The following is a 2,367-nucleotide window of genomic DNA, read 5'->3' as shown; positions in this document are numbered from 1 at the left end:
GAGTTGGTCACTCAAACCTCCCCACCCCGGCTCTGGCGTGCACGCATTGCGCATGCTCGACCGAACGGACTCCAAAACTCTGTTTCTGTGGCACTCACGGCGCATGCTTCATCTAGCCAGTTGCCCCTGTAACTGCTCCGCCAGGCGTGCATCGCGCATGCTCGCACCTCCCGGTCCTTAATGCCGTCTAGCTCTCTTGGGCCGCACTCCTAAAAAACCTAAGCGTAGAAAGACCTCCTGTTCCCCTTGCTCACCCCTGCCCCTCGGGGCCACAAAAGTCTCCTTGAAATGCTCCGCCGCAGCGAGGCGCGGGGAAACCGAGCCGCACCGTCGCCGCCGCGATGACATCATTGCCAAGCTGTCGTCGCGCGCGATGACGCTAACGCGGGCACCGGTGTGTGGGAGCGCGGCCGGCGCGCCCATTTTGAAGCTGTCTTGAGTTGCTCGGGCCCAACCGCGGTCCCAGCCGCGCCCCTCCCGGGTCCGGTCTCGCGAGTCCGCGCAGCCCCGAGGCTCGCGGCGCCCTCCGCCGCCACCCCGCGCCCCTCAGCCCCCTCAGGTGCCAGGGTCTGCTCGGCCGTGGCGCGGGGGCCTGGGGGGCGCGCCCCGGGGGTCTGAGCCAGCCATGCCGCCCGGAAAGGTCCTGCAGCCGGTGCTGAAGATGAAAGTGGACGAGTTGTTCCTGCGCTGGCTCAGCGAAGCCGGCACGCAGCTCATGCTGCAAGAGTGTCTGCGCGGCATCCAGGCGCGGCCGCAGCCAGATGCTGGGCCGCCCGCACCGCCCCCCCACCTCGGGCCTGACCGCCCCGGGACTTCCAGCCCGGCCCCTGCTGTGCCCCTGGGGGCCGCCTCGAGCCCCAGGAGTGGGCCCCACCCGCGGAGCGCTCGCAGATCGGCGGGGACGCGAGCGGTAAGTGCCAACGGCGGGAAAGTGCCGTGGGCCGGGTGATGGGGGTCGGCGTGGACTAGGCCGGCGGGATACTGTCTTTGACATTTAGTCCCCTCTCCGTCTCTCAGGAAGGCCCCCCCCACACGGACCGTTTGGTCACGGACAGGTGTAGCCTCAAGTCGGTCGCACTTTCAGAATTTTCAGTTTTGTAGGTTGGCTTTTTTAAAATCTATTTCTCAGCCATTTCTGTTTTCTTACTCAAAGCGCCTAAGGTTTTGTCCGTAATTTAGTGGTAAATTTGTAGAGAGGGACAGTAATGTATTAAAAAAGAAGAGAATGTTTTCTGCCCTTAGTACCGTGTCAGTTTATTATTTTATTTTAGCCACAGCGTCTTACTCTCGCCCTGGGTAGAGTGCCGTGACGTCATAGCTTACAACAACCTCAAACTCTGGGGCTTGACCAGTCCTCTTGGTCTCAGCCTCCCCAGAAGATGGGATTATAGGCCCCTCGGCTATGATTTTCTATTTTTAGTAGAAATGGGTGTCCCTCTTGTTGAGGCTGGTCTGGAACTCATGCGCTCAGGGGATCCACCTGCCTCTGCCTCCAAGAGTGTTGGGATTACAGATGTGAGCCACTGGGCCTAGCCAGCTATGTCCGTTTGAAGAAATAAAACTATGGTCTCCACATGTTATAGAAAAACATATGGTTGGTGTGTATTGTAAACCTATAATACTCCTGAAACCTGAGATATTAATATTCCTGTGGAACTTGTCTGTAACATGTGAGGGTTTTTTTGGTGGGATGCTGACATCTGGACAGCAGCATCAGGCACATCCCGAAGTGATGTATCTATAGGCCTGTGGTTTCCCAGCCAGAGTGGCCACTCTCTGATGATGAGTGAGGGGTGGGTGTTGGTCCCAGGAGAGACTGTTTCTGAATCATTGGTGGTTCTGATGTGTCCTAATGGATCTAGAACATCTCCAGAAATTAGAAAATGAGATAGAGCTTGAGGCAGCCTTGCAGAGGTCCATCATCCAGATATACCCAGAGAGCACTTGTCTGTACCAAGCTCACAGCCCCAGGAGCCATCCCCTGAGCTCTGGCCCAATGCACCTTCCCATAAGCTGCAGAATTATAGTGCTTTTTACTGGGGCAGCAGGATGTGAGAGTGTAAGGGCTCAGGAAGGGTGCCCTAGTGACAGCAGTTCCCTAACTACATGACTTTCCTTGTCACTGGGGCAGCTGAACAGGAGAGCGAAGGCTTAGGAAGGGTGCCCTAGTGATGGCAGTTCCCCTCCCTGTGTGTCTTCCTTTTTTTTTTCTTTTTGAGACGGAGTCTCAAGCTATCGCTTAGGTAAAGTAAAGTGGTGTCACTGCTCACAGTAAACTCAAACTCTTGAGCTTAAGCGATTCTCTTGCCTCAGCCTCCCAAGTAGCTGGGACTATAGGCACCAACCACAGTGCCTGGCTATTTTTTT

At 56.5% G+C, this 2,367-nt stretch overlaps 1 protein-coding gene across 1 annotated transcript in view; it reads left to right on the top strand.

Moving 5' to 3' along the window:
* The first annotated feature begins 625 nt into the window (after positions 1–625).
* Positions 626–2,367, top strand: part of PPP2R3B (protein phosphatase 2 regulatory subunit B''beta) — a 42,595-nt gene continuing 40,853 nt past the window's right edge. Inside the window, exon 1 of the mRNA XM_003793072.3 lies at positions 626–910. Within this exon, the coding sequence (XP_003793120.1) occupies positions 626–910 (285 nt within the window). The remainder of the gene's footprint in view (positions 911–2,367) is intronic.

This window comes from Otolemur garnettii, unplaced genomic scaffold (assembly GCF_000181295.1).
Source record: "Otolemur garnettii isolate 467f Iridium unplaced genomic scaffold, OtoGar3 scaffold00065, whole genome shotgun sequence".
Taxonomy (NCBI): Eukaryota; Metazoa; Chordata; class Mammalia; order Primates; family Galagidae; genus Otolemur; species Otolemur garnettii.
The sequence above is the reverse complement of the archived record's forward strand: the minus strand, read 5'-3'. Positions and strand labels throughout refer to the sequence as shown.